The sequence below is a fragment of the Acinonyx jubatus genome, chromosome C1 (assembly GCF_027475565.1).
Source record: "Acinonyx jubatus isolate Ajub_Pintada_27869175 chromosome C1, VMU_Ajub_asm_v1.0, whole genome shotgun sequence".
Taxonomy (NCBI): Eukaryota; Metazoa; Chordata; class Mammalia; order Carnivora; family Felidae; genus Acinonyx; species Acinonyx jubatus.
Window position 1 is genome coordinate 18,152,501 of NC_069381.1, and position 27,958 is coordinate 18,180,458.

General features: G+C 39.6%; 1 protein-coding gene across 19 annotated transcripts in view; it reads left to right on the top strand.

The window, feature by feature from the left end:
• The window catches only part of SRRM1 (serine and arginine repetitive matrix 1), a 32,617-nt gene extending 6,992 nt beyond the window's left edge, over positions 1–25,625 (top strand). For 4 of the 19 annotated variants that reach the window (XM_053209150.1, XM_027060054.2, XM_053209160.1 and 1 more), the window contains 14 exons: positions 219–334; positions 1,644–1,847; positions 2,484–2,678; positions 3,001–3,120; positions 4,975–5,249; positions 10,394–10,474; positions 11,512–11,598; positions 14,098–14,242; positions 14,632–14,673; positions 18,639–18,749; positions 20,808–21,272; positions 21,846–22,041; positions 23,554–23,763; positions 24,578–25,625. In XM_053209150.1, coding sequence (XP_053065125.1) covers positions 219–334; positions 1,644–1,847; positions 2,484–2,678; positions 3,001–3,120; positions 4,975–5,249; positions 10,394–10,474; positions 11,512–11,598; positions 14,098–14,242; positions 14,632–14,673; positions 18,639–18,749; positions 20,808–21,272; positions 21,846–22,041; positions 23,554–23,763; positions 24,578–24,682 — 2,352 coding nt within the window. In that variant the 3' untranslated portion in view covers positions 24,683–25,625. The remainder of the gene's footprint in view (positions 1–218; positions 335–1,643; positions 1,848–2,483; positions 2,679–3,000; positions 3,121–4,974; positions 5,250–10,393; positions 10,475–11,511; positions 11,599–14,097; positions 14,243–14,631; positions 14,674–18,638; positions 18,750–20,807; positions 21,273–21,845; positions 22,042–23,553; positions 23,764–24,577) is intronic. The other 15 variants (XM_053209147.1, XM_053209139.1, XM_053209130.1 and 12 more) reach the window with 15 other exon arrangements.
• The last annotated feature ends 2,333 nt before the right edge of the window (positions 25,626–27,958 follow it).

The window sequence follows — 27,958 nt, forward strand, 5'->3', positions numbered from 1 at the left end:
TGAGCATGAAAATTATTTTTTTAGGTAAACTTGAAAATATTCTCTTTCATTCAGCTGTTAGGGATTAGTTTTCAGCGAGAATAGTCTTGTTGAAAAGCAGGAGGCTGATGAAATGATTTATACGGCATTGGTGTTTATCAGAGATGCAAAGTCTTCCTCAATTTGTTTAGTGATCTCAGATGTTCAGCTATGTTTCTGTGAAAACTTGATCTTTGCAGATTGAACAAGAAAAGTTGGCATCTATGAAAAAGCAAGATGAAGACAAGGATAAGAGGGATAAGGAAGAAAAAGAAAGCAGCAGAGAAAAAAGGGAGAGGTCTCGGAGCCCAAGAAGGTATAATATAATGGATGCATATGTTTTACAAATACTTCAGATAGTATTCTGTGTGTAGAAAGTTAACACAGTTAAAAAGGAAGCTACCAGCACTATTCAGAATTTCTTCCATCATGTAGTTTTCATGATGAACTAAGGCTGGTCTCTGGCCCAAAATATTAAAGGTTTGTTTGAGGCAGATCATTGGACTATAATAATTGTCTCTTAAATCTTGGTGAATTGTACAACTCTCAATTTCTAAATCAGAATCTAGACTTGCTTTCCATATTGCTTTTCTTTAAATATAGCATTTAATTATTTTAATCTTCTCCAGTTCTTTTTCTTTCCTTTTAATTACAAATCTGTACCCATTAGCCATTCATGTTATACTTCTCTAATGCCCTGTTCTGCTTTTCTTAGATGGTTGTATTGAACCCAAAACAGATCATTTATTTGTTTTCTTCTTCCTTCCAATGAGACTATGGTTAGGTTTCCATTTTTAAACCCATGACTCAGCTTCTACTGTATTTGTGGTGAAAGGTGAGAATTCTACTAGGGTTTTCATTTTTAGAGTTCTGCTAATTTTTTCACAAATCTGGAATTAAAGGGCAGAGGTAATTTCTTTATCCATTTTAATTTGTATATTTGGTATTAAAACCTCCTTTACTAGGGAAGCAGTATTAAGCACATCACAGTGGTAACTAGGCTATTGATGAACCAGGTCTGCTGTTTTACTTTTACGTTAGGGAAACTATTATTGAAAAGGAAAGGGGACTTCTCCTTTTCCTAAAAGGCTATGCAAATATGACATGTTTCTTTTTTCTTCCAAAGAGCACATTAGTTGCACTAGTCATTTTGCTGGAATACCTAGGTTACCTGACAAACTCTATGGTGGGATCTGTCTGCACCCCAACTCTTGTTTTGTTGGGTTTTTTTGGATTTGTTGTTAGGGAATATCTCTTTACTCTTAAGCATTCTCTTCCTCTGAAAAGTTGGTCTTTGGTCTCTTCATCTCTGGCAATGATTAAGAATCTAAATCTAGAGTTCCAGGTCAATGCTTTCCTCTTATAACTGGTATACCAGACAGTGTTGTTACCTTTTGTTTACTTACCTTTCTGGTTTTCTTTTGGCCCTTCCCATATTAAGTAAATATGGCAGGATATCTTCTTTTCATAAGGAATCTCTCACCCATAAAGAACAGTGGTATAATTAAAAAGATTAATTTCTCACTTTGCCCTTGACCCTCTCCCCCAACCAACATTATTCAAAAACCTGAAAAAAATTGCTTTTATCCTAGACACAAACCTGAAAAAAATTGCTTTTATCCTAGACGCAAATCCAGATCTCCTTCCCCTAGAAGACGATCTTCCCCTGTCAGGAGAGAGAGAAAGCGCAGTCATTCTCGGTCTCCCCGCCACAGAACCAAGAGCCGGAGTCCTTCCCCTGCTCCAGAAAAGAAGGAAAAAACTCCAGAGCTCCCAGAACCATCAGTGAAAGTAAAAGAACCTTCAGTACAAGAGGCCACTTCTACTAGGCAAGTAGATAAAAATTTATTTATAAATAAGAATTTTAGGCTGTTGCTAATTGCCAGGATAATTCTGAGTTACAAACATAAAATTACTTGGTTATTTCCCTTTTGTATTTTTTAAATCATAAGATCAGCTTGTTGACAGATTCAGATTCTGTAGGAGAGTGTAAATAAAATGCCCCAAGGGCACCTGGGTGGCTCAGTTGGCTAAGCGTCTGACTTCAGCTCAGGTCATGATCTCACAGTTTGAGGGTTTGTGAGTTCGAGCCCCGTGTGGGGCTCTGTGCTGTCATCGCCGAGCCTGCTTTTGTTCCTGTCTCTGCCCCTCCCCAGTTCGTGCTCTCAGCTCTCTGTCTCGAAGATAAAAACACCAAAAAAATTTTAAAAAGTGAAATGCCCCAAAGGTGACCACTGCTATTGGTTGGTTGTATTGTTTCAGATATCTTATATCCTGTAACTTGCTTTTTTCGCCAGTATTGTGGACAACTTTGTACTCTTAAGAATGTGGTTAGAATTGTTAGTTGCATTTTGGCTTTCACTGATGTGTATATATCTTTTGGAGCTGGGGAGAAGTCCTCATGGATTCTGGCACCATCTTAAAAAGAGAAATAACCATATTGCATCAACATTTTGTTTCTACAGTGACATCCTGAAAGTTCCCAAACCTGAACCTGTACCAGAGCCTAAAGAACCTTCTCCAGAGAAGAATTCCAAAAAAGAAAAGGAGAAGGAGAAGACCCGACCGAGATCTCGGTCACGTTCCAAATCAAGATCCCGGACACGGTCTCGCTCTCCTTCTCATACTCGACCTAGACGGCGTCATAGATCCCGATCAAGGTGAGTTAGGGCTGTAGGAGTGACATAGATCTTAGGTTTTATGTGCTCTTCTGCTGAGTGGAATTAGGTAGATAATTTCAGAGCAGTAGAGAGCATTTAATTAGTACAAATGTTACTCTTTGGACCTACAGAGAGAATTTGAGGTCACTTTTGTGTGCTGTAGAAATTTGTGTGCACACTCTTTGCCATAAAAATCTCTACATAAGTGGAAAATCGAATCCTTTGAAGTCGGTTTTTAAAATGTAGGTGTTGAGAAAGCTGTCTCAGGGACTTCGTTCCTTGTTCTTGTTTATTCAGGCCCTAATTCTGTTTGTTATGGCAGATCATACTCCCCGAGAAGGCGGCCAAGCCCGAGAAGGCGGCCATCTCCTCGAAGAAGAACTCCACCAAGACGAATGCCACCTCCACCCAGGCATAGAAGAAGTAGATCTCCAGTGAGACGGTGAGGGTTTTCTTTTTTCTTACACTTTTTCCTTTATTTTCTTTTCCTCCTCCTTCTTCTTTTTTTAATTTTTTTAATTTTTTTTTATTTGGAAGTGTCAGTATATGAAAATGCAGCACGTGTTAGCTTTAGGCTCACGTTTGTATTTGTGTTCCCCTGAAGAAAGGTCAGGAGTGTTACAAGGTGATGCCTAAAGAGCCTCATTTGAGGTTTAATTATGTCACAAAAACCACGCTAGTGCAGTGTTGGGGGTGGGAAACAAGAAATTCACATTTTACTGATACTTGACGTTAACTTTTACCCTTTGAGACCCCACCCAGATCTCCTAGCAATGAGGGAATCTGCGGCCCTCTCACTTTCCTTGGATTTAAATGATCACTGGCTTCTAAAAAGCAGATAACTACAGAGCCAGTAAGCTACTTTCACCAATATTAGAATAACCTATTTGCATTACATTTTTGTTTGAAGTGTTTTTTTCCCATTACAGAAATGAGTGCTTATAAAATTTCAAACAAATAAGTTGAAAATTACCCATAATCCTATTCCATGGATATAGCCATTTTTAGCAGTTTGGCATCTAGTCATTTTTGAAGAGATCAGTCAGAAAACTAACCCTGTCCGTACCAATGTTCTTTTTTAAAGAGTCATTTTAAAATTGGCATAAGGCAGAACATTTGGGTCTATCCCTTTTAACAAAAAGATTGTTGCTAAATCTGCCCAAAGTAGAGGTTTGGTGCACCGATAGAGTTTTCTGCCTTCTTGACCTCCTTGGAAAGAGCTATGATGATTGCGTTTCAGATTATAGTTAGCACAGAAGTTTTTTGTGTTTGAGTCTTTAAGTTATTTGCGGGAAAATGAATCCACTTGGAGAAAAGGGGGAAATAATAAGGTCCATAGTTGTTTGTTTCTGTAGTCGGGTTTTTCGGAGTCCCATATTGTTTTAAAAGAAAATATTTGGGGGGAGGAGGTGGTTGTTGTGAACTCTTTATGACTACTGCTAAAAATGATAGACTTGATGTTACTGCTGATAAATGAGACTGATGATGTAAATGGTCAGTTGATTAGGCATCCCGCTTTTCTAAAATTGGTTATATTCTTTTCTAGGAGAAAATTAATGCCGGTGCTCTCTAGTACGAGATTAGCGGAAACAGCTATTTCTTATATTGGAGTTTTGCAAACAGCGTGTTTTAATTGTGCTTACTGAGCCATTTAGCAGTCAAAATATTTTGCAGATTGTGTAAGATTCCCTTTCAGCCAGCTTTTATCTCACACTTAAGGTAGGGTTTCTTTTTTTCAGGTTCTCAGGAATTCTTCTGCCAAAGGTGAATTCTGCAGGTACACATAATTGCAACAGAACTTACCACAGTTTTTGCCGCAGAATTCGAGAGGCCCCTGCTTCTAAGTTTATGTAGCTAAATGAATTCCTAACTGCTGCACATCTTTTTTTAAAAACGCAGCCTAAGGGTTGTTTGACTTTGTGCTCTTAAACGGAAAATACTTCGCCACCCAAATTTTGTATGCAAACTCCAAACAATGATATCACTCCTAAGGAAGAAAGAGACTGGCTAGTTACTGTATTATAGCTTTCAACATGACATATTTTATAACTGGACAGACAACTCAAACAGAAGCATTCATCAGAATAAGTTACTAATATTTAGTCTCAGAACTAGCTGTTTCCTGTCCTAGGTCATGGTTTTGTTTCCCCTTTTTTTTTTTTAAACTTAATTATGTGCTTAGCTACATAAACTCAAAAGTTGGATAAAAATAGCTGTTTTTGTGTAAACTGTACATACCTGTAAGTTCGTTTTTGACAAGTATGCGGTTAACGAACGTGAATCCTTTATTCCACAGAAGAAGGCGTTCGTCAGCGTCCTTGTCTGGAAGTAGTTCGTCATCTTCTTCGTCTCGTTCCCGGTCACCGCCAAAGAAGCCTCCTAAGAGGACATCCAGTCCCCCTCGGAAAACTCGTAGGTTATCTCCTTCAGCAAGTCCTCCGAGGCGAAGGCATAGGCCATCACCCCCAGCAACTCCACCGCCAAAAACTCGTCATTCCCCAACACCCCAGCAGTCAAACCGTACAAGAAAAAGTCGTGTTTCTGTCTCTCCAGGGAGAACTTCAGGTAAAGGTAAAAATCAAACACACAAAAACAGTGTATGTTCGTTCTTTCTCTGTTTGGCTACAAAGTGCCTCGTCAGTTGTCGCTCCTGCCCCTTCCCCCTTCACGGTAAGAAGGAGCTGGGTAATATTTGTGGGTGATATTCTTTGTAAATTTGCTTTTCACCTTTTCTTTCCTCTTTGAGTTCTTGGGGTTTGTTGAAGCAGAGTTTATGTGTAAACTTGTTTTTAGCAGTTGCCCTCTGGCATTGAGTAGGTGGAGAAATACATTACCAGCCCCAATATTTGCATGTGATATCCTTTGTAAATTTGCTTTTCACCCTTTCCTCTTTAAGTTCTTGGGGTTTGTTGAAACAGAGTTTATGTGTAAACTTGTTTTTAGCAGTTGCCTTTGGCATTGAGTAGGTGGAGAAATACATTCATTAGCAGCCGTGGGCTGAGTTGGGGGAGCTTATCAAAGTCCCTGTTGTCATGATAAGGGATCATTTTATTACTATGAGACCAGTTAATTTTTTTCCCCTGAAGATTTTTTTGTTTGATATCTTATTTGAGGACTCCACATTCTGTTTGAGTTCTTTCTTGGCCACATTGTGCTCGCTAGGGAAGAACATGGTGTCCCCTTAAAAGCCTATTTGTTTTTTAGTTTAGGCTCCAGGCAGGGTTCTTCTGAGTGTTGTCCTTGCTTTATTCTGCAGATTGATTTCTGAGGAATTTATGATCTGTGATCTGGCCAGGCAAGTAGAATGCCGTATTAGTCTGAGTGAAGGTTGTGGTGTATTGGGGTTTGTTCCTTTGGGTTAAATACACATGGAGAAAGGCGGTAGGATCTATTTGAATTGGGCCTCTGGTGCTGAGGGCTGAGATGATAGCCTGAAGGGTGAGTAGTGGGGCAGGGGAAATCCTAAAAGCTGCTGTAGTAATTGATCTTTAAGAAGCAGCCTGTAGGTTAATATATACTGGGCTTGCTCTGATCACATCTAAATTTTCAGGTTAGAACAAAGAAAACGGGGATGGGCAAAATTTTGACTTTGAGGTATAGACAAGCTAGCAGAGTGACAGGGGAACTGGCAGGTAATGCTGTCACCTATAACAAGTGATGTGTAGATTATCTTCTGAATCTTAATTGGGTAATTAATTATTCTGTGGTCATTTTTGTTGCTTTGGCTCTTTAGACCTAGACGGACACCTGGATAAGAACAGAAAAACATTGGAGTCTTCCAGGTTTAGACCTAATTTAAGTATGGGAGGGGGCCTTGGGATCACTTATTTTCATAACCTCGTGTCCCGGATTACCTTCAGTTCGTACCTTTTTGACAAGTATGACAAATAGGAAAATTTCAGTGGTTTCTAGCAACTGTGTCCAGTATGTTAAGTATTTGTACTTCTGCATATTTTTTTGTCCTTCCTTTGGAGCCAGAAAGCTCTCTAGTGAAAAAGTATTATAAAAGTTCCCACCTGTTCCTTTGCAAAAAACATAGCAAGGTATGATATAGCCAAAGAGTAATAAAAGTATCTGAACGGGAGGATTGAGTCTTTGTTAAAGTAGAGAAGAGTTCACTTTTTGCAGAGGGAATAGGCACTAACCTCTTGTGTCCTGATACATTGTCAAGGGAGTGGGCCAGTACTTAAAAAAAAAAAAAAAAAATTCATGGTAGATACGCACGTTGGAGAGAAATAAAATAAGTCCTGGTGAAGACGAAGAGCTAGTTATGTTCCTATGGATTCTGGGGCAGGTCTTCCATGTGCAAACAAAACACAACCAAAGAAAGGCACTGTGGGCAGTAGAGTCAGAGACTGCCTCGTGTCCTTAAGCTGAATTTGGCTCTGACTACTTGGAGGTAACTTTTTATGGTAAAATGATCCCAGTCCCCGGTGATGAAATTTCAGAGGTAGAACAGATTTTTGAGATTGTCATCAAGAAACAGGTTCTCAGGTTAAGTGATTTGGTCAAAGTCAACCAGCCAGGTCTAAAATTTGGGTTCTCATTTCCCAGTTGAAAAATGTATACTTTGCCCAGCTTTCCTACCTCAAAAAGCTTGTTTTGATGTCTGGAGTGGGGAGATGGAGGGCAAGGTGCAACTTTAACTTTAGATTCTGTACCTGGTAGGATGATTTCAGAAATTCCTTTCTTGCAACACTCCACTGCTTATAAGATCAGTGACACCATTGAAATATAATAGATTTTACTGTAGTAGTTACCAATCGGGACTTTTAATATTGAGCAAATGGAGTGGGAGGGAGGCAGGCAAAGTATTTTGGGGAATTTAAAGGTGAATAATTTGTGGAGTACATTGTACATTCTCATCCGAAAGGGTCTTCAGGAAGCATTTTGTAATCAGTGGCATGTTAGTTAAACTGGCATTATCTTAGTACATAAAGCAGTGTGTTGAAATCAGTGAGATACTCAATGAAATATGTTTACAGAGGATCTGTATCTATTGTGATTTTGGGATGAGATCCATTTAGCTATATAAACTGTATTCTGCAGACAAAATTATTTTACCAGTTCTAGTAACAGTAACTTTACAAGTGATCTTTTGGACAAGTCTGGGAGATTAATAATTAATAGGACTATTGAAGTAAACTTAAAGTTCTGGTTTTACAGTTGACTTAGAAGATTTCTGACTTTATGCTAGAATGATTTTGCCCCTTGAATACTAAAAATAAAACATTAACATAATAAACTATCAGATCTTCTTTAGATCAACAAACTCTGATGAAACATTAACTATGTTAATAATGCAATGATTCAGTCATATTAAGCCAGAGTAGGCATATATAATAGATACTTATTTTAATGGTATGAATATATTGATAATAGACTTTAAACCATTAGCTAGAGATTGGATCAAGATAAAACTCCAAATGTGTATTTCTGTGGGGGAAAAATGTGTATGTTCTAGTTCAGTGGTGTTTATTCAGTTGGCATTTGCCAACTATCTTGCAGATATAACCACATTTTTAGTGTATCATAGGGGAAAATGCATTCTGACATTTAGACAGCTTCTAAACACATTTTAGAACCCAGTTCTTTTAGGAAGTAACTTAGACATGGGGGGGGGGGTATAAGTAACTGGATGCCTCTAATAATTTTTCAAGAATTGAAGATTAACTGACACTTTGAAGTGGAGAATACAGACCAGAAAAATAGCCTCAAGTCCTTAAAAGTTTTATTTAAAAGCATGTGTATTTTATGTCTTTGAATTTGTTAAAATACGCGTTTTGAGTACACTTTTGCTGCTGTGGTTTTTAAAGTATTTTTTAATAGTTGTTTTATGTTTATTTTTGCAAGAGAGCGTGCACACACACATGCACACACGCGCGAGCGGGGGAAGGGCAGAGATAGTGAGAGACACAGAATTTGGAGCAGGCTCCAGGTTCCAAGCTGTCATCACAAAGCCCAACATGGGGCTCGAACTTGTGAACTGCAGGATCGTGACCTGAGCCAAAGTTGGGACACTTAACCAACTGAGCCACCCAGGCACCCCCTTTTTAAATAATTTTTTAAGTTTATTTATTTAGATGGAGAGCGAGTGAGCAGGGAGGGGCAGAGAGAGAAGGAGAAAGAGAATCTCAAGCAGGCTCCACATTGCCAGCACAGAGCCTGACCATGGGTCTCGAACTCTCGAACCATGAGATCATGATCTGAAATCAAGAGTCAGATGCCTTGACTGAGCCACTTAAGCACCCCTTGCTGCTATATTTCATGATAACTGATTAGATATTAACCATTTTTTACCCAATCCAGTAGTTTGTCCAAAACACTAGTTAGAAAAATTAGTAAAATGCAGATCATTTTTGAAGTATTGTGGTAAATTCTTCAGTTTCAGTACTTTAGCAAAGATGAGCTTTCTGTTTTAGATCACTAGCTCTCTAAGTTACTGCCCCTTAGACTAAGCCTTTACAGCATTCTGAAGAAGAGTGTTAAATGAAATGTATTTGCATTCTAGGTCAACATCCCATGGTAATTGCTTTAGTCAAACAAAACAGATATGAGGGCCCTTAGGGGATCATATCTGTCTTCAAATTTAGTTTTTAGCAGGATGCTCTCAAATGATATTTCAGGTTAATCTGTGGTAAGCTTACTGGTTATATCTGTGTATACTTTTGATTTTAGTTGAAGGCGTGGACGGATATTATAAATAGGGCGGAAATTATAAATTGGTGGAAATTAAAGCCTATGCTCTAGAAATAGAGTCTTGGGTTCAGATCCTAGTTCACTTTAATTATCTATGTGACTGTGGTTGAAGTTACTGCTTTTTAAGCCTCACATTTCTCCTCTTGTAAATTGGGCAGGGGGGCGGGGGGAGGTGGTATTACTAGCAACAGCAACAACTACTTAATGCAGCAAGCATACAAAAGATTGTTGCATAATAATTTTCCATGCAACTTGGAAAAGAGAGGTTGGGTTACTTATAAGGTGCTCACAGCTCTCTTACTACCTTAGGTATATTTCAGAGCTCCTGCCCCCTCCCCCCTTTTTAAGCTTTGGCGAGAATCCTTCAGCCATAGTGTTTAATTATTTTTGTTATTGTGAGGGCTTACTTTTTTTATAGGTAGTTTAAATCCCTCATGCTATTATGAAGGTTGTATTTCTACATAGAGTCTTTAGTCTCTTGGTAGCCAACTCCTCCCTCTTCTCCGGAACAAATTTCTTTCTCTGAAGATTTCATCAAATCTTATTTCTTAACCATGTATCATTTTTTACTACTTTTCTGAACCCACCTATAGCAGATGCTTGAAAGCTCTTGTGCTGATGGGGCCTGTGTAGTTGAGTGCATGTGATTTAGGTTGTGGGGTGGAACCCAGAGGTTTATTGAGTTGAAGGTTACACAGATCTTCTATGCAGAGCTTTTGTTGCTGAGAAACAGCAACTCCTGATTTCTCTTAACTGGCATTTCTCTTGGGAGAATCTTAAGATTCAAAAATCATTATGGAACCTTTTAAGCTTTTCACCAAACGTCTAAAAATGCTTGCTTCCCTTCAGGTAGTGTTGAGATCATGACAAGATCTCGTGGAATTATGTAATTAGCAATAAATTCTTTATAAGAATAGTCTTTCTGCCATTAAGACAGTGTCTTGTGAGGTAGCTTTGTTTTTTGTTGTTTTGCTATTCCTTATATGTAAGGTGGTTTTTTTTCTCATTATTTTTAGTGACAAAACACAAAGGTACTGAGAAAAGAGAGTCCCCTTCACCAGCACCTAAGCCTAGAAAAGTAGAGTTATCTGAATCGGGTAAGTTTTTGTGTGTTTTTTTGTTTGAGCTGAATTATATTTTTTGCACATTTGGTCAGCCCCTCTGGTTAAAGATTAATTATAGAATATGACTTAGTGGTTAAGAGCTATGGTTCTGAAGTCAGACCAACCTGGGTTGAATCCCCAGCTTCACTACTTAACTACTTTTTTTTTTAATTTTTTTTATTTTTTACATTTATTTTTTGAGAGATATAGAGAGAAAGAGCACAAGTTGGGGAGGGGCAGAGAGAGAAGGAGACACAGAGTCCGAAGCAGGCCCCAGGCTCTGAGCTGTCAGCACAGAGCCTGACGTGGGGCTTGAACTCACAAACCGTGAGATCATGACCTGAGCCGAAGTCAGAGGCTTAACCCACAGAGCCACCCAGGTGCCCCACTACTTAATTACTTTTTTTTGTTTAATTACTTAATTTATTTGAGTCTCATTTCTTAAATCTGAAATGCAGGTAACAGTATCATCCTTTAGGCTTTTGACAATTAACTGAAATAATGCTTATAAAGTTCTTCGTGCTTAACTTGACCTATAGTAAATAAGTTTATTTTTATTATATTTAGTGAACATAGTCTAAAGTCAGCTTTCTATTTATTTTTACTTATTTGTTTGTATTTTTAATGTTTATTTTTGAGAGAGAGAGAGAGAGAGAGTGTGAGTGGGGGAGGGACAGAGATGGGGAGACACAGAATTCGAAGCAGTCTCCAGGCTCTGAGCTGTCAGCACAAAGCCAGACGGGCTCGAACCCACAGGCCATGAGATCATGACCTGAGCCAAAGTTGGATGTTCAACCACCCAGGCACCCTTAAAGTCAGCATTTTAAATTGGGATTTTAAGCTTTTTGTGGTTGTTGTTAAAAAGTGTGTGTGTGTGTGTGTGTGTGTGTGTGTGTGTGTGTGTGTGTGTGTGGTTGTATTGCTTGACCCAATCGGATAAAAGTTTAAGAGACCATTTTCCATTTCAAGTATGTTACGTGTTCTGTATGTGTAACTAAAGAAACACTTTTCTAAATGCATCCATCTTTCAGAAGAAGAGAAAGGTGGCAAAATGGCTGCAGCAGATTCTGTGCAGCAGAGACGTCAGTACAGACGACAGAACCAGCAGTCTTCATCTGGTATGGACATGGATTCAACTGTTTTCTACCTGTATTTCCTGATGAAAACTACTTAAAATATAAATATCCATCAGTGTAGTGAGTGTACTTAGGAAAAATATGTGCTTACATGGAAATCTCTTTAAGGGGAGGAAGTATTAGTTTTTGGTTTTTAGTTTTCAGTCTTAAAGTTTAATTTTCTTTTAAGTTGTTATGAACATAGTAGACCTTTATAGTACAAAAGTAAAAACAGAGGTATAAAATTTGGGAAAGTAGATTGTTTTTTTAATGTTTTTAAACATTTTTATTTATTTTTGAGAGAGAGAGACAGCATGAGCAAGGAAGGGGCAGAGAGAGAGGGAGACACAGAATTCAAAGCAGGCTTCAGGCTTTAAGCTGTCAGCACAGAGCCCAATGTGGGGCTCATACCCACAAACTGTAAGATCATGACCTGAGCTGAAGTCAGATGCTTGACCAACTGAGCCACCCAGGTGCCCAGGAAAAGTGGATTTCTTTTCCCAGTCTCTAGTGTTTACTCCTTAAAGCTTTTTTTTTGTTTTGTTTTTGTTTTGTTTATTTTTGAGAGAGAGAGTACGCCTGCATGCATAAATGGGGCAGAGAGAGGGGCAACAGAGGATCCAAAGTAGGCTCTACGTTGTCAGCACAGAGGGTGAGGCAGGGCTCGAACCCATGAACCTCGAGATCATGACCTGAGGTGAAATTAAGAGTCAGACGCTCAACTGACTGAGCCACCCAGGTGCCCCTCCCTAAAGTCTTCGTTCAGAAATTTTCTGTGCCACGTATGTGGATCTGTGGTTTAAATTGGCAAAAAACGGGCACCTGGGTGGCTCAATCGGTTAAGCGACCCAACTTCGGCTCAGGTCATGATCTCACACTTTGTGGGTTCGAGCCCCACATCAGCTCTGGGCTGACAGGTCAGAGCCCGGAGCCTGCTTTGGATTCTGTGTCTCCCTCTCTCACTCTCTGCCCCTCCCCCACTCACACTCTGTCTCTCTTCAAAAATAAACATTTTAAAAAATAGGCAAAAAAACAAAACAACAAAAAAATTACGTAAGCTCAAACTTTAGATTATGTTGTCTCCCTTTTTAACTTAATAGAGATATTTTTCCCTGTTCATAGATCTAATTTTTTAAATCACCAAAACTTTTTTTATTATAATAACATACTATGATTTATTGAGTCAGTCACCTACTTAGACATTTAGGTTGTTTCTGGGTTTTTCTGTGTGTGTGTATTTTGTAAATAATTGAGTAAATAATATTTGTTATTTAATTAATAAAAATTAATTATATTAGCTCAGTGGGTCTTTGTGACCAAGTCTAGATGTGCTAGTTTTGCTTTTCAATTATAAGATAGAGACAAAAACACCCCACAGCGGCATTGGGTCTGTTAAAAGCCATAGAGCTTTTGCAGTTCTTTTAACATGAAGTTAATCATAGAAAGGTTTTAAAATGCATGTAGGTCTTGGGTGTTTTTTGGTGCTTGGGACTTTACTTCAAATGTAAGTTTTGATATTTGGGAATAATTGTTATTTTAAGTTCAGGAGACCCTGTGCAAACAGTTGGAAGTTTTTCTCTTTGCAGTCCTGGACGTTTGCTACCAGGCCTGTAAGGAAAGGCTTGTTACATACATTTTTTTTTTGTTTGTATGATAAGTGCTAGGGATGTGGAAATAAGTTCTTCAGACCCTAAGATGACTTTCAGTAGCTTTAAAAGTGCCTTAAAAAAAATTTTTTTTTTTTTTTTTTTAAATAAGTGCTCAGGGCACCTGGGTGGCTCAGTTGGTTAAGTATCCAACATCAGCTCAGGTCATGATCTCACAGTTCATGGGTTCGAGCCCCGCGTCAGGTTCTGTGCTGACAACTCAGAGCCTGGAGCCTGCTTCAGATTCTGTGTCTCCCTCTCTCTCTGCCCCTCCCCCACTCACACTGTGTCTCTCTCAAAAATGAATAAACATTAAAAATTAAAAATAAGTGCTTAAAGTAAAAGAATCAAGTAATTGCTTGAAGTGCTTTTTTTTAATGTTTGTTAATTTTGAGAGAGCACATGAGTGGGGAAGGGGCAGAGAGAGAGAATCCCAAGCAGAGAGATCCCCGATGGCAGGACTTGAACTCACAAACCATGAGATCATGACCTGAGCCAAAATCAAGAATCAGATGCTCAACTGACTGAGCCACCCAGGTGCCCCACTTGAAATGCTTTTTAAGCTTAGTTATTTGGCAGATCACTAGATTCTTAAGGGACGCTTATGTCTTGTTGGAGTGTGCTATGGGAATGATTTACATGATTGTATAATAATATATGTTTATGCTTGGCTTTCAAGTCATTGACCATACATTGATAGTAACCTTTGTTTAGAACTGATGGCTTACATATGTGCTCGCTACATTAGGGACTTAACTTGCTAATTTGGACACTCCTATCTACTTAGATTCAGAAAATGTGGGCAGACTCTTAAGCATAGGTGTAATGTGGTTTTTTCTTTATTGTGTAATTATAGATTCTGGCTCCTCTTCTTCCTCAGAAGATGAGCGACCCAAAAGGTCCCATGTGAAGAATGGTGAGGTAGGCAGGCGGCGGAGACATTCCCCTTCCCGGAGTGCCTCTCCATCACCTCGAAAGCGCCAGAAAGAGACTTCCCCTCGGTAATGTCTTTTCTTCAGTAGTCTTCACTGGTGTTCTGTGTAGTTGTGATGAAACTTCGTAACTTATGGGATGGGCTACAGGTTTATTTTAGAAATTGGTTAATTCCTTCATTTCAAGGGCTCCTAGAAGGAGGTGGTCAGATTTGGGAGGTTTTGGAATTTTTCTTTGCTTTATTTCGTGGTTACTACTAGTAACGAGATGTTAAGTTTTGTACCACCATGTCATATGTCTGCATGACTAGATCAGTTAAATCATAGCATTAACTTCTGAATATCTTTGAACATGTAAAAAAAAAAAAATGAATCTTCATTAGTGATACTTAACTCCATTGAAGTAAATAATTTGGTGAATGGAATTCTTGACCTTTGTTTTTCTCCACTGCTCTCAGGATGCAAATGGGAAAGCGATGGCAATCGCCAATGACTAAAAGGTTGGTTAGACGCTACTTTGTAAATTAGGGTTACATGTCAAAGTTTTAGTGACTTAATTTGCTGTTTAGGTAACCTGATGCCATTCCTAGGTATACAGTGGGTATGGTTGTGGAGAAGTTCCTCAGATGTTTAAGTTTATTAAAACTATATTTCTTTACATGTCAAATTAATGATAGACTTACACAGTGTTCATTTAAAAATTTTTTTTTCAACGTTTTTATTTATTTTTGGGACAGAGAGAGACAGAGCATGAACGGGGGAGGGGCAGAGAGAGAGGGAGACACAGAATCGGAAACAGGCTCCAGGCTCCGAGCCATCAGCCCAGAGCCTGACGCGGGGCTCGAACTCATGGACCTCACGGACCGGGAGATCGTGACCTGGCTGAAGTCGGACGCTTAACCGACTGCGCCACCCAGGCGCCCCGTCACAGTGTTCATTTTAGAGTACCATTTGAGCTTAGATTTTTGTGCAATTACAGTACTTGGATATTTTCCAAGAGATAGGATAATAAAAATTGCTCCTTAGATTTAGTGGGGAGGGACTTTGTGATGACTTTAGGGTAGACAAGAAAAATTTGGGAAAGACTAGAAAGACTAAAGATGAAAGTGAGGCTCTGGCTCTGTTGAGTGTTTCCCACAGTAGGAAAGTAGGTTGCATATTTTTATTGAACCTTTTTGATCAGGTATCTGTGGGATTGTAAAATGTAACATTTTAGAGCTTAATAAATAGAAATAGAAATCTCTAATTGTAGCTTATCCCATTAAGTGAGAAAAAGAAAACAGGCCCAGAAGTGGTAAAATGAGTTTGTTAGGGTAGTAAGTAAAGTGACAAAGCCAGATCTTCGACCTGTGCTATTGGCATTATACCATTATACTGTCTTCACTGGTCTTCTGCTTGGGGGGAAGGGGGGGTCTTAAGCTGCCGCTGAATTTCTGAGTATCTTTCCTGAAATGATCACATTGTCCTATTTATGGCTCACTTTTTGAAACTGTTTTGTTTTAGGTAGTCTCAATTAGTAAGAGTTCTCTTGGAAAGATTCTTAGGAACTAGTCAGCAATGTTTGCGATGGAACAAAGTAGTGTATTTGTGCTGCAGAATACTTGACAATAAAAAATAAAAAACCTTTAAGAGAAAGATAAACTTAGATGCTAAGGTATTCTGTTTCCAGCCATAATTACCCCTGACTTCTGTGAAAAGTCTAGTACAGCAGCTAAAAAGTTGCTTTACAAAATCAGGTTAGTGGTAAGATTTCTTTTTTCCACCTGTTCGGTAACTACTTTCTATATTAGAAAGCAATTTCTCCGCAACACTGATGTTTATTATCCTGCTCCAGGGTGTTTTGGTTTTCCTCTTTAAAAAGGCCTCGAGTTTTAGTAATGTTAGAAATTGGCTATCAGGTGTCCAGGATTTAAAGATGGAGGAAGAATTCTTTGGAATCATGCTTCGGTATTTATTCTGTTTATTTTTAAGATTTTATTTTTTTAAGTAATCTCTACACTCAACACAGGGCGTGATCACAACCCCTTGATCAAGAGTCACACGCTCCACTGACTGAGCCAGCCAGGCATCTCAGTAGTTACTGTATTTTTAAGAGGGGACATACAGCCTGTTTTTTTTATTATTATTTCCTATGTTAAGTTTAAATTTTGACAAAGTAACATTTTCCATGTTTGAAACACGTGTCTCTGGGGGTGTCTCTGGGATCGAACACTCCTCAACTTAAAGGATAACGAGGTACATTGATCATAGTATTAAGAGGTTGGCATCACATCTCTATTTCTTGTCTTCATTACCAGCATGGCTAGTGAAGTGAGGTTGTTCTGAGAGCAGGCTGGCCCCTTCTGATAAAACCTGTCTTCCTGCATACTTGAGGGTTAGTGACATCACATATTGAGACTTACTGAAACCGGTTCTCACGCAATTTGAGGGCACACTTTCCTACTCAATTTCTGCACGCAGTTGAAAGCTTAGCTTGGCATCATTCAGAGTAACACTAGAAAATGCTTAGCTTTCTGTTGTTAGATTAAGCGGATGAAATCTATTAAGGATTCAGAATTTCGAATAATACAGTGAACAAGCTTGACCAAGTCTTCGAAATACATTAAACCTGGCATTTATGTCATTTTTTTTTCTTTTTTTTTTTTTTTTTAGCATATACGGAAAAATTGAAATAGATTGATCTCAAAGAAATCAGCTTTTTGTTTTAACTCTTAAAATGTGTGCCTTACCAGCTCAGGTAGAACTCTGTAGCCTTCGGATCATAGAGCCGTGTGGTGTCAAGACTCCAGTCTTAAGCGATTTTTAGATTTTTCTGGCATTCCTTAAGTTATGCTAGTTTGGTTATGGTGTTATTTGTTCTTTTTGGTTATTTTCCTACATAGAAACAGGACATTGAAGGTCCTCACTGGAAGGGACCTTTTGGTTCCTCTGAGCCTTTCATTTTACAAGTGAAGATGAGGCACAAAATAAATATCTCAGGCCATTAGTGTATCATAATAGATTCTAATCTGAGTCCCAATTTTTTAATGAGAGTTTCTGGTTAGATTTAAAGAGAAGTTACATAATCAACAGTAATCAACATATATCAACAGTAGGTTATTATATTTACTGATAACATTGGGAGTTCTTTATATCACTTCATTTTCTAAGTTTGCACCTGTAAACTTTTCTTTCTTCTTTTTAAGTTAAAACCCAAATGTCTTCTATTTGAAATCTTGCTTACCTGTTGAATCAGTACTGTGGTCATCTTGTCTCCCCAGGTCCTGTAATTCTCAGGTTAACCCCGCTAGTAAAGTGGTTTCTCCTTTACTGTATTTTCGTATAATTAGTAGTTCAGTATCTACATTTCATTTCATCCAAAGCTCTTCTGTCTAGGTAGATTGCCTTTTGTAGTTTATTATAAATCTATTCCAAGTGAAGTCTTAGTCCCCACGAGGCATAAACAAATTGAAATTGAAAATTAAATTGTGAAAATAAAATTTAAATGAATTTCAGAATTTTTTCTGTTCTGTTAGTAACAGAGCACTCTTTAGTTTTAAAGGGAGATCAAGACTAGTAAACTGTAGAAAACATTTCCAGATTCACAGGAAACCTCAGTCCTATGCTGGGCAAGCAGTTGAAAACTACATTATGTGATTATGGCAAACTGGCTTGGTGTATATTTTAATATAAATCTGGGGAGATTGCTATGAGTTAGTCCAGTTGATACAATTTTATTTTTCATGTGTGCATTTGTGTTTGTTAAGTGTGTAACAGCTCAGAATTAAGGTTCCTAAGATTGTGTTTCAACCACACTGCTCCCAATGATAGCTTTAGTGCTCAATTTTTAATCCTTTGTTTTTGAGATAGTGTTTTTAGTTAATAGTAAGCCAACTCTTGAATAGTGGAAATACATTTTTAAAAATCGAGAACTTGGAACAGTGACATATAGATCTGGGGCCATAAGTCCCCAAATTTAAAATTTCTGAGTTAGAACATTGAACTTTTCTGGGTTTTAAAGCAGTTGTTCTGTTTCTGATAAGGAAACAATCACCTAGAGAGCCTTTTTAGCACATACTGGCTAGACCATACGTAGTCTGGGCCTGGTGAGCACAGACTCAGATTAGTCTCCTAGGTAACTGATGTGCATTCCAATGCTCTCAGGCAGTGTTTTCGAACTTTTTTTTTACCCTGTGTCATGTTGAGGATTTCTATATCATGACCCAGACTCTGCATATGTATATACTGAAACAAAAATTTTACAAAACAAAATTTACCGTTAACAAGTAAAATTATGATATTCTAAAATGCTGGTTCTCAGACAGAGCCTTGCTAATGATCCTGTTTAGTATGAAAAACATTGCTCTGAGGGATAGAGGAACAGTTGACTGCACTTTTGGTTAACAATGATTAAAACTATATCAGCTGGATCACTTAATTGTAAATGCTGCTGACTCCAAATAACTTGTAATTTTTTTTTTTTTAGTGGTAGACGGAGGAGGACCCCCTCCCCACCACCCACCAGAAGGCGCCGCTCTCCTTCTCCTGCCCCTCCTCCTCGAAGGCGCAGGTCTCCCACACCGCCACCTCGACGAAGGTATTTTATCGGATTTGCTAGTTGTAGCTGATGGGAACAACTTGACTTTTTTTTTTTTTTGTAATGTTTATTTTTGAGAAAGAGAGACAGACTACAAGCAGGGGAGGGGCAGAGAGAGGGAGACACAGAATCGGAAGCAGGCTCCAGGCTCCGAGCTGTCAGCACAGAGCCTGACGCAGGGCTCAAATGAGCCATGACATCATGACCTGAGCTAAAGTCAGATGCTTACCTGACTGAGCCACCCAGGCGCCCCTAAAATGGTTATATTTTAAGGTGTGTGAATCACATGTCAACAAAGATGTTAAATTAAAAGGTGAAGTCACGCTATTTAGTGACTATAAAGGGAAAAATACTAAGTTTACAGTGCGGAATTCTGTCAGATACCTCCTTAAGTAAGGATTCAAAGTTAGCAGTAACACATAGTGGTATTATATAATTCCCAGATACCTCTGTAGCAGCCTTACCAATTCTACAGAACCTCAGTCAAATTTATTAGGATATATCAGACAAACCCAATTGAAGGATATTCTACAAGGTAACCGACTGGTACTCTTTAAAAACACCAGTCATGTAAGACAGGAATAGTTATGTATTGGAAGAAACTAAGGACGCATGATAACTAAATATAATGTCGAATTCTGATTTTTAGAACCTGGAACAGAAAAGAGGCATTAGTGGGAAACTGTGGAGTTGTATTTTAGTTAATACCAAGTTAGTGCTAGGATTAATTTCATAATTTGGATAATTTTTTTGTGGTTACGTGAGCTGTTAAGTGGCTACTCTCCATTATTTTTGTAACTCTTCCGTAAATCGAAATGGTTTCAAAATAAAGGGAAAAAGATTTGTAATGATATTATTCAAATATGTTACCAAGCAATATGAGTGCCCGTTATATGCCAGGTAAAGTGCTGTAGGTGTTTTATATACTTCATCTCTAGTCCTTGAGGTGAACTTGCTTGGTAGGTGGTATTGTTCCCATTTTTCAGGTGAGGAAATGGAGGTTCCCATTACCATGTTGAACAAAAAGTGGTCTATTGTAAAGCTGAAGATATTTTTAGCTCAAGGTCTGAACATTTCAGGAGCAAATTAGGCAGTTGGAACTGAATGTTCTATTCAGGTCTAATTTTTAAAGAGGCATGTGAGGATTATGTAGGAAATAAGCATTAAGAGGAAGTCCAGCTTGGACTTCCTTAGCGAAGCATTGTTCTAGTAGGTAGACTTACAGTGAAGAGTGGTTTTTGAGACATAAAATGCAAGTCTGTCCTTGGCAGGGTAGGGTGGGTGTAGAGATATCTTTTAAAACTTGTGCAAGTGAACTCTTGTTATTAATACTAAGTCTAAATGCCAGCTCAAGAGAGCACCACATAGAAGAGCTCTTTAAAGTATAGATTTCCTGGGGCTCCTAGGTGGCTCAGTCGGTTGGGCGGCTGACTTTGGCTCAGGTCATGTTCTCACAGCTCGTGAGTTCAAGGCCCGCGTCGGGCTCTGTGCTGACAGCTCAGAGCCTGGATCCTGCTTCGGATTGTGTGTCTCTGCCCCCCCCCCCGCGCTCTCTCTCTCTCCCTCTCCCTCTCTTACAAAATAAGTAAACACTAAAAAAATAAAATAAAATAAAGTACAGATATCCTAAGTTGCCCATAGTAGAGTCCTGCTAATGTATTTGGCTAGCTATTGCATGATGATAAGGATGTTCAGTTTATGCAAGATTCTCTTCTCAAAAAAACATTCAGATTCCATATGGATTACGTTAAATGACATAATAAACTTTAATTCCAAAAACTTCAGATTTCTCCATTAAGCAGAATGTCCTCTTTTATAGTCATCTAGGATAAACCCACTAAGTGATTTCTTTTCCTTTAAATGAGGATAAAGGCATAGTGTTTCCAATTAAATATTTTTTAAATTAATTAATTAATTTTTAATTAATTCCAATTTTTAATTGGAAACACTTTCTGCCTGGTGCTAACTACAGTGGCGCCATAACTGCTGGTTAGTTTTCTGTGCATCCTGTTGCCTTATTCTACTGGCCCTTCCGACTTAATGGTGTATTTTTCCTAGGACTCCTTCTCCTCCCCCCCGGCGCCGCTCACCTTCCCCAAGAAGATACTCTCCTCCAATACAGAGGAGATACTCTCCTTCTCCGCCTCCAAAGAGAAGAACGGCTTCTCCACCTCCCCCTCCTAAACGTAGGGCATCGCCATCTCCACCACCAAAGCGCCGGGTCTCCCATTCTCCACCTCCCAAACAAAGAAGCTCCCCGGTCACCAAGAGACGTTCGCCTTCGTTATCATCAAAGCATAGGAAAGGGTCTTCCCCGAGCCGATCTACCCGGGAGCCCCGGTCACCACAACCAAACAAACGGCATTCGCCCTCACCACGGCCTCGAGCTCCTCAAACCTCCTCAAGTCCTCCACCTGTTCGAAGAGGAGCATCATCATCACCCCAAAGAAGGCAGTCCCCATCTCCAAGTACTAGGCCCATTAGGAGAGTCTCCAGGACTCCGGAACCCAAAAAGACAAAGAAGTAAAAATATTTTATGCTTTTTTGGTTGGGAACACTAATTTGCATAGCCTTTTATGTTTGGAAGTCTTTTTTCCCTTTACTGAGAAATTACAGAAAATAAGCTGGTGGGAATACAGGCTTGAGAGGCAGGTTAAAGGTACTATTTGCAGATTCGTTTTCTGTTTTCAGGATAGTTCCTTTTGGCACACACTAAATGCCATAGGATTTTACTTGGTTCTTAGGGGTTGTCTGGTTTATTGAGGGATGTGTGTTTCCAAAACTGAACTCTGAAGTAATGCATAGAACATTTCTTGCACGGCTATGTATGACTGATAAAAGCAGTCTTGATTACAAGGAATTGGGCATTCTTAATTTCATATAGGAAGTATTAACAATGGATAGAGGATTATGGGACTTAAACTACTCCCCAGGAGACTTAGATGATACGTGTTAGTAGAATCAGCTAGCAAACTAAGTACTCTAAAATATTTAAAAGTGTGTGACTTGGTTATATAATGGAAGTGGGTTATTTTCTCTTGGGAAAGACCTTTGTTCTTGGATATTAAATGTTTTGTTCTTCCCCTCTATTTCTAGGGCTGCCTCACCAAGCCCTCAGTCTGTAAGGAGGGTTTCATCCTCCCGATCTGTCTCAGGATCTCCTGAGCCGGCAGTTAAAAAACCCCCAGCACCTCAGTCTCCTGTCCAGTCTCAGTCACCCTCTACCAACTGGTCACCAGCGGTACCGGTCAAAAAGGCTAAAAGCCCGACACCAAGCCCATCTCCGGCAAGGGTATGTGTCTGCCCTGTTTTATCTTTATAATTTTATGTGGTCACTTGGAAGCAAAGACAGTTTTTTTTTGTTTTTTGCGGCTCAGAGCAGCAGCATTTTCTTTAGTTCAGATGGACTTCAAGGAAGCACAGATTAAGTGGTGGTGGTTGCATCATAGTCCATGCTTAATATTCTAGCCACCCACTAATTGACATTATGTCTAATACTGTTAAATTGTGTAACCTTGGTGGTTAAAATTGGACTGTATTTCTGCTTTTCGACACATTTGGGGACTCTTAAGATCACAGAATCAGTAAAACTTTCAAAATTAGATCGTGTGTGTTAGTATGGCTCCTTTGTCATAAAGGAAAAAATTCTAATGTTAACAGTGGCTGTATGTTAGAAAGAGAAACGATGAGTAATCTTAATTTTTCTTTACATGTAGTGCTCTTCTTTTTTCTTCAATAGGAAATACATTTACTTCTTTAACAAAAAATGAGTCGTAAAGCCTGAGAATTACTGGCTGAAGTGGGAAACAGCTGACCCTTGAGCAACGTGGGGCAGGGCCACTTCTCTGTGGAGTCTTTTTGATCAGTACAGAACAGCACTGTGCATGTGTTTCCTCTTCCTTACGCTTTTCTTAATATTTACTTTTCTCTAGTTCACTGTATTGTAAGAATACAGTATATGTTTAACATACAAAATACGTGTTAATCAACTTACCAATAAGGCGTCTGGTCTACATAGGCTGTTAGTAGTTAAGTTTGGGGACGGGGAGTCCAAAGTTACTGCAGATTTTCAAAACTATGTGGGGGATTTACCCCTTATCCCCCACATTGTTCAAGGGTCAACCGTATGCATTGACAAGCACGCTACCTCCATTCTAGAGATAAGAGAAGTCATACGGTGGCTAGAGACCTGGCATTCATACAAGCGTATGTTTAGAATAATAGCTGTATTTCTTCAAATCCTGCTACCTTTTGGGCTCTTATTGTGGATGGTTTACAGATCTACCCATTTGATTCTTCTAACAGCTTTATCAGGGATTGCTGAACCAACTTTAGGTTGACAAAAGGGGCTCAGAAAAAGGGGATTTGTCTGAGGTCAGATGATTAACAGGTTCGGGAGCCAGAATTCACCTCAGTCCCAGTTGAGTTCAGAGACATCTTTTCCTTTGCACGTGCTGCTTTTCCTTACATCTGGAGGTGTCCCCGGATCCTGGAGCCCTGACTTGCAGCTTGTGGCTTGGAGACCTGGTGTAATGTGAAGTTAGTTGGGGAAAATCATATAGAATCCGTTCCTTTGGGGTCCATTCTGACTCTTAAAATCCACGAAGAGCATCTTTGCTTTCATTGTGGTTCTCCTCTCCAGAAATCGTTTTCTTGGTAGGAATTGGCCTTGGGCTTTTCCACTCCCCGAGGCCTTAAGAAATCCTGGGATTTGTCCATTTAGTTATTATCTTGAAGGAATAAAATGTTAAGTTGGCCAAAATTTTAGGTTGATTTTATTTTTGTTACTTTTCTGGATTTTTAGAACTCAGACCCAGAAGGAGGTGGAAAGAAAAAGAAGAAAAAGAAGGACAAGAAACACAAAAAGGATAAGAAGCACAAGAAGCACAAAAAACACAAGAAGGAAAAGGCCGTGGCTGCAGCCGCTGCGGCTGCTGTAACCCCTGCAGCCATTGCTGCTCCCACAACCACATCAGCACAGGAGGAAGCAGAAGCGGAGCCCGAGCCTAAGAAGGTGTGTATGGATGTTGTCTTGCCGTTTATACAGATGGCCAGATATTTGATTTTGAGAGAGGGCACAAGTGGGCGAGGGACGGAGAAGCGGGGCTCAAGCTCACGAACCGTGAGATCACGACCTGAGCCAAAGTCAGATGCTTAACTGACTGAGCCACCCAGGCATCCTAACTAATTTTTTACAGTAATTGACTCCTCGGCTGTTAGCTGTCTTCTGGTCTATTCCTTGATGATCTACCAAGAACAGGAATTTGCCAAGACTAAGGAAAAGAGTATGAATGGCTACTAAAAGCTTAATGTGTATTTAAAAAATAACTTTAAGGTATAATTAACATGCCATCTACTCATTGACAGTGCGTGATTCAGAAGCACCTGGTTGGCTTAGTTGGTAGAGTATGCAACTCTTGATCTTGAGGGTCGTGAGTTTGACCCCCACGTTGTGGGTGGAGATTACTTAAAAATAACGCTTTTAACATTTTTTTAGTTTAGTTTTGAGAGGGAGAGCGCGAGTAGGGGAGGGACAGAGAAGGGGGAAGAGAGGATGCAAAGTGGGTTCTGTGCCAACAGCAGCAAACCCGATGCGGGGCTTGAACTCACCATGAGACCGTGACCCGAGCAGAAGTTGGACGCTCAACCGACTGACCCACCCTGGCGCCCCAAAAATAAAACTTAAAAAAAAAAGAAACTATATGATTCAGGGGTTTTTAGTGTATTCATAGAGTTGTGCAGCTGCTGCCACGATGTGGCTCTGCCCTGCACCCCACACCTTTTCGCCAGTTTCTCAAGACTCACCAGTGTGACTCCTCTGGTTTTAGGAGACCGAAAGCGAGCCCGAAGACAACCTCGATGACTTAGAAAAGCACCTGCGTGAAAAGGCGCTGAGGTCGATGCGGAAGGCTCAAGTGTCCCCACAGTCTTAGGTGGGAATGTGTGTTACGATGTACATTTTATTTGGTTTGTACGCAATTCAATTTCAAAATTGCTAAAATGTGTTTGAGCTTTAGACTATAACATTTGTTGTAATAATTGCTAGGTTGAAGTTCACCATGTAAAAAAAAAAGGGCATGGATTTACATTGCAAAAGGTGTCCACAGTGTATTAGTGACATTCTTTCATTGACAGCTGACATAAATTTCATTTAGAGTGAAATATTTTAAGCCAAAAAAAAATCCCCTTTTTAAAAAAGGGGGTTTCAATATTGTTGGCATTCTTATGGTTTCTTTAAAGGCCTTGGCTATTCCCAGAGGTTTTCCTTTCTTTTCGGTTTTTTGTTTTTTTCCCCTTTATTTTTTCTCATTTGAGTCTTAGCACCCATTTAAGTTATGATGCCTCCAACCTTGTATGGTTTGCAAGCTAGCCCAGAAATAAGACCACTGTTGAACTACCACAAAAGTATAAATGAACATTTTGATGCCACAATCTTTCCTGTTGCCTGTGGAGTCTCTGCTGAAATGAATCCAGATTCGAGCTCTAGGATGAGACGGAAAATGAAAGCATGTTGTTTGCCAGGACACTGTGGGTTTATATGGATGTGTAACAAGTTGATTTGGAACACTGGAATTTCATTCTATTCTGTTGTGTTTTTTTTGTAAAGGCAATTAACTAGTCCCAGGAAGGATCCTTCAGTTATATAAAAGTTTGTTTTATGAAATGTCACGGCTCCATTCATAATTTTGTCTTGTTCTTCCAACTGGTATATACAACTTTCAGAGCTCTCTCATATTTGGAAGGCTGGAAGGGCCCAGACTTTGAAATAGTGTCTTGTTTTCACTGTTTTTGTTTTGTTTTTTTGTTTTTTTTTTTTTTAAACTAAAGCTATATAAAGCTTGTGGATTAAACAGAATAAATTTCTAAATTTAAAAACGTTTGCCACTCACTTTTACTTAATCGTCTCAATACTGTGGGAACCCACCTTTTTTAAAAAAATGTTACAGTTAAGCCTATATTTTTACCCTCTTGGCACCTTTGACACAGTAAAGATTGAGCAAGGAAAGTAAAAGGTGGTGAAATTATTCTGCCGTCTTTATTTTAATTGATGTGGTACGTGCTATGAAGGGCGAGTGTATGGTAATATATAATGGACAGGGCAGAGTCGACTCGGCACCTCAAGCAGAGCAGTATCTATGTATATGCCTACACATAGAAAATGCCTACACATCTTAACTTCAGGAAACTTCGGTGGGATGGTTTTTACCTGAAGGACATGGTCATAAAGGGGCTGTTTTTACCGTGGGTTTTTAGAGTAATCTGTAAAAAGGCAGAAGCTCAGTTAATGAAGCTGCTTCTGTAGTGAACTAGAATCTATGATCGATAACAGGATATTATGTGTGTGCTGTAACTTAAGTCTAAGCATCTTTCACGTGACTTCCTTTCGATTTTATAATTCTGTCATTTAAGGAAAGTGCAGAATGTGCAGTTTCTAAAATGGTCGTTGATGACTTAATCCCTTCCAGTGTGAGCTAACCAGTGAGCATCACTGGGTACTTGGACCTATCTAGCCAGTCATTCATTCGGTCGGTCCATTTATTTACTTTTCCCGTTCATTCAGTATGCCTTCATTCTCCACTTGAGATTGCTCGGTAGGGTTAGCAGTAGCCTCCATTCTGCCAAACTGAACGATCGGTTCTTGATCCTTTACTGGCCCTTGGCTGGATTTGGCTCAGTCGCTCATGCCTCCTTTGAAACACTGCACTTGGGTGCTAGGAGATGCCACTGGTTTCAACCCTAGTTTCCCTCGTGTCTCATCAGTTGGTCCTTTTATATCTAATGGCTTCTTTCAAACGTAACGTGATGGAAGTTTGTCTTAGTCCTTGGTGGATTTCCCTACATTTAATTCCTCATCCCTTGACTTTAAATGTCCTCTTTCTGTTAGTTTGTCGGTTACTTTCTAGTCTGAACTTCCCCCTCACCTAGACCCTGTCCAGCCACCTACTGGTTACCTCGCTTCGGGGGTCTAAAAGAGATACTGAACGTATCCAAAGTAGAGTAATTTTGATGCCGCCCTCTGGTCTTCTCCCCATCTTCTTCTTTCGGTCCACGTCGACTTCATTTACTCAGAGTTGGAGTGAGTACTGTTAGGAGCAGTGTCGTCTACGCTCCAGTACTTAGGCACAGAGGCCATCCCGTTCCCAAGTCCTAAGTCAGATCACAGTACTGCTCAAAACCCTCTGATAGCTTCCTGCCCCTGAGGAAAATCCACATTTTTTACTGTGGCCTCCCAGACCTGACACACCGGGTTGAGTCTGCTTTGGCAACCTCCTCCATCCTTCAGTCTCGCGCCGAACCTGCTACCTTGCTCTCCCTGTGACCCATCAAAGTTGGTTGCCCTTTCAGGACCTTCACACCCACTGTTCCTTCATCTGGGAGACACTGCTCCTGACCTTGTGGCTTATCTCCTTCCTTGGCTTTCCTCAGTCTTTCTGAACTCCACTTCTTTGTCTTCATATGTAGCAATTATTAGTACCTGAAATGATCGTGTTTTTGGTCCCTAGGAACTCTGGTCTTGTTCGTGACCGTGTTCCCAGTGCCTGCTACACAGTAGAAGCACAGATATTTGACAAATGGATGAATGCATTTAACTGACTTGTCTCTGCACTTGCCAGGTGCAAGTAGGGTTTGAGGTAAAGAAAATGAAAAGACCGCGATTGCTGCCACCAAGGAGTATTTGCCCGCTGGGGCTGTAACCATGCAGACACTTCGTAGTGGACAGAACGTCATACAGACTCTGGTAGACCAAGGTTTCTACCGTAGCCTTCCGTGTAACCTCCATCAAGTTGTACTTGACCTAAGTCCTGCCATTTCCTCTTCTATAAGGGAAGTAATGGTGGAATCTACCTCAGAGTGGTTTCAGGGTTTTTTAAATGTGTTAGCTGATACGTATAATCCACTGATAGCACAAAGAAAGGTTCCCAACTTTTTAGCTAAGGACATGGATCCATTTTAGTAATGCAAATTTTAGTTTACACGTCTACAAAAGATTTTAACCAATCACTGCCCTATTCAATGCAATTTTCTTCCTTTTTGCTGTAACTCAGCCTAAAATTTCCTATTTTAAAGTATACAACTCATTGGTATTTAGTATATTCACGAGGTTGTGCGACTATCACCACTGTCTATTCCAGAACATTTTCATTGTCCTGAAAAGAAACCTGCTGCCCAGTAGCATTCACTTCTTACCCTCTTGACAGTCCCCTCAG